Raw genomic sequence first — 1,368 nt, 5'->3', positions numbered from 1 at the left:
CTGAGGAACCCCCCCCCAGCCAGCAGATCTAGGTCAGCATCAACAGTGGAAAGTCATGTTGATAGCATGCGCCGTCGGAAGGATGTGGTGAAAACAGTACTTTACTTATGTGGTCTTCCTCCTATAACCCATAACCCAAGGCTGATAATGAGAAAAAGGAGACATCAGAAAAATCACAACAGAGGAACATTCTTCAAAACACCTGCCCAGTCCTCCCCAAAACTGCCAGGATCATCAAAAACAAAGGAAGTCAGAGTAAGTGTCAAAGGCCTTAGGAGTCTAAGGAGCTATGGCGACTACCTGGAGGGGAGCCACAACTGGAAAGGGGATGTTAGGCAAAAACTAAAGAGATCTCAATGAAGTATGGGCTCTAGTTAATAATAACATATCAGCGTTGGCTCATTAACTGTAATGCACCCAGTAACGTAAGATAATAATGGAAACTGAGTGTGGAGTATATGGGAACTCTGTACTATCTTCGCAGCTTTTCTGTAAACCTAAAATTGTTCTGAAATAAAACACTTATTTGTTTAAAATGGGATTAGGCTTCAAGAATGTCAATGAGAGCACCAGGCTCGTGTGGCTCAGTGGTTGAGTGTTGACCCATGAACCAAGAGATCCCTGGTTCGATTCCTGGTTAGGGCACATGCCTGGGTTTCGGGCTCAATCCTTGGTAGGAGGTGTGCAGGAGGCAGCCAGTTAATGTTTTGCTCTCACATCCATGTTCCTTTCTCCCTTCCCTTTCTTCCCCCTCTTCCTTTCTCTCTAAAAATCAATTTAAAATCTTTAAAAACAAAAAACAGAAAAAAGAAAACAGTGCCTGGTACATAGCAGGCCCTCAACAAATATTTGAGGGGAGGGTGAAGGTGGGTGAGGATGAAGCCGGTGGGTAGGGTCCGGACCCACCTTGAAGCCCTTGCCCCAGGGATCAAGGGCCACTCACTCGAAAGAAGTCACGAAACAGGTCTGGGAAGGAGCGCCCGGCACCAGGGTCAGGTTCTTTTCTACGGCCCAGCCATTCCCGCCGTGCTCCACCTCCCAGCCTCGGAAGCCCTCTGTGGGAAGCAACGGGGTTGAAGAGGAGGGGTTAGCCGGCCAGCAAGCTTCTCTCCGGGCCCCGCCCGGGCTCCTTCACCACGGCCCACCCGCTCCCACCGCTCATTTACTGGCCTCCTGGCTCCTCCTGCCTGGCCCGCCCACGCGCGAACGGTCTTCCGGAGGCCTCACTTTCCAAGGCAAGCCCGCCCCCACCAACACCCGCCGGCTCCTCCCAGCCCTCCCCCGACTCCTCTTCAGCGCCCACGGAGTCTACAGTCCCAGCACCGCCGGGTTCCTTCTGCCTTTTTCACCCTCCCGTTTCGTCTCCCT

The 1,368-nt window shown here is 52.0% G+C and overlaps 1 protein-coding gene across 1 annotated transcript in view; it reads right to left on the bottom strand.

The window, feature by feature from the left end:
• The window catches only part of FBXO17 (F-box protein 17), a 23,423-nt gene that overhangs the window by 19,651 nt on the left and 2,404 nt on the right, over positions 1-1,368 (bottom strand). The window contains exon 2 of the mRNA XM_006774651.1: positions 944-1,129. Coding sequence (XP_006774714.1) covers positions 944-1,129 — 186 coding nt within the window. The remainder of the gene's footprint in view (positions 1-943; positions 1,130-1,368) is intronic.

Source organism: Myotis davidii, unplaced genomic scaffold, assembly GCF_000327345.1.
Source record: "Myotis davidii unplaced genomic scaffold, ASM32734v1 scaffold1608, whole genome shotgun sequence".
Taxonomy (NCBI): domain Eukaryota; kingdom Metazoa; phylum Chordata; class Mammalia; order Chiroptera; family Vespertilionidae; genus Myotis; species Myotis davidii.
The sequence above is the reverse complement of the archived record's forward strand: the minus strand, read 5'-3'. Positions and strand labels throughout refer to the sequence as shown.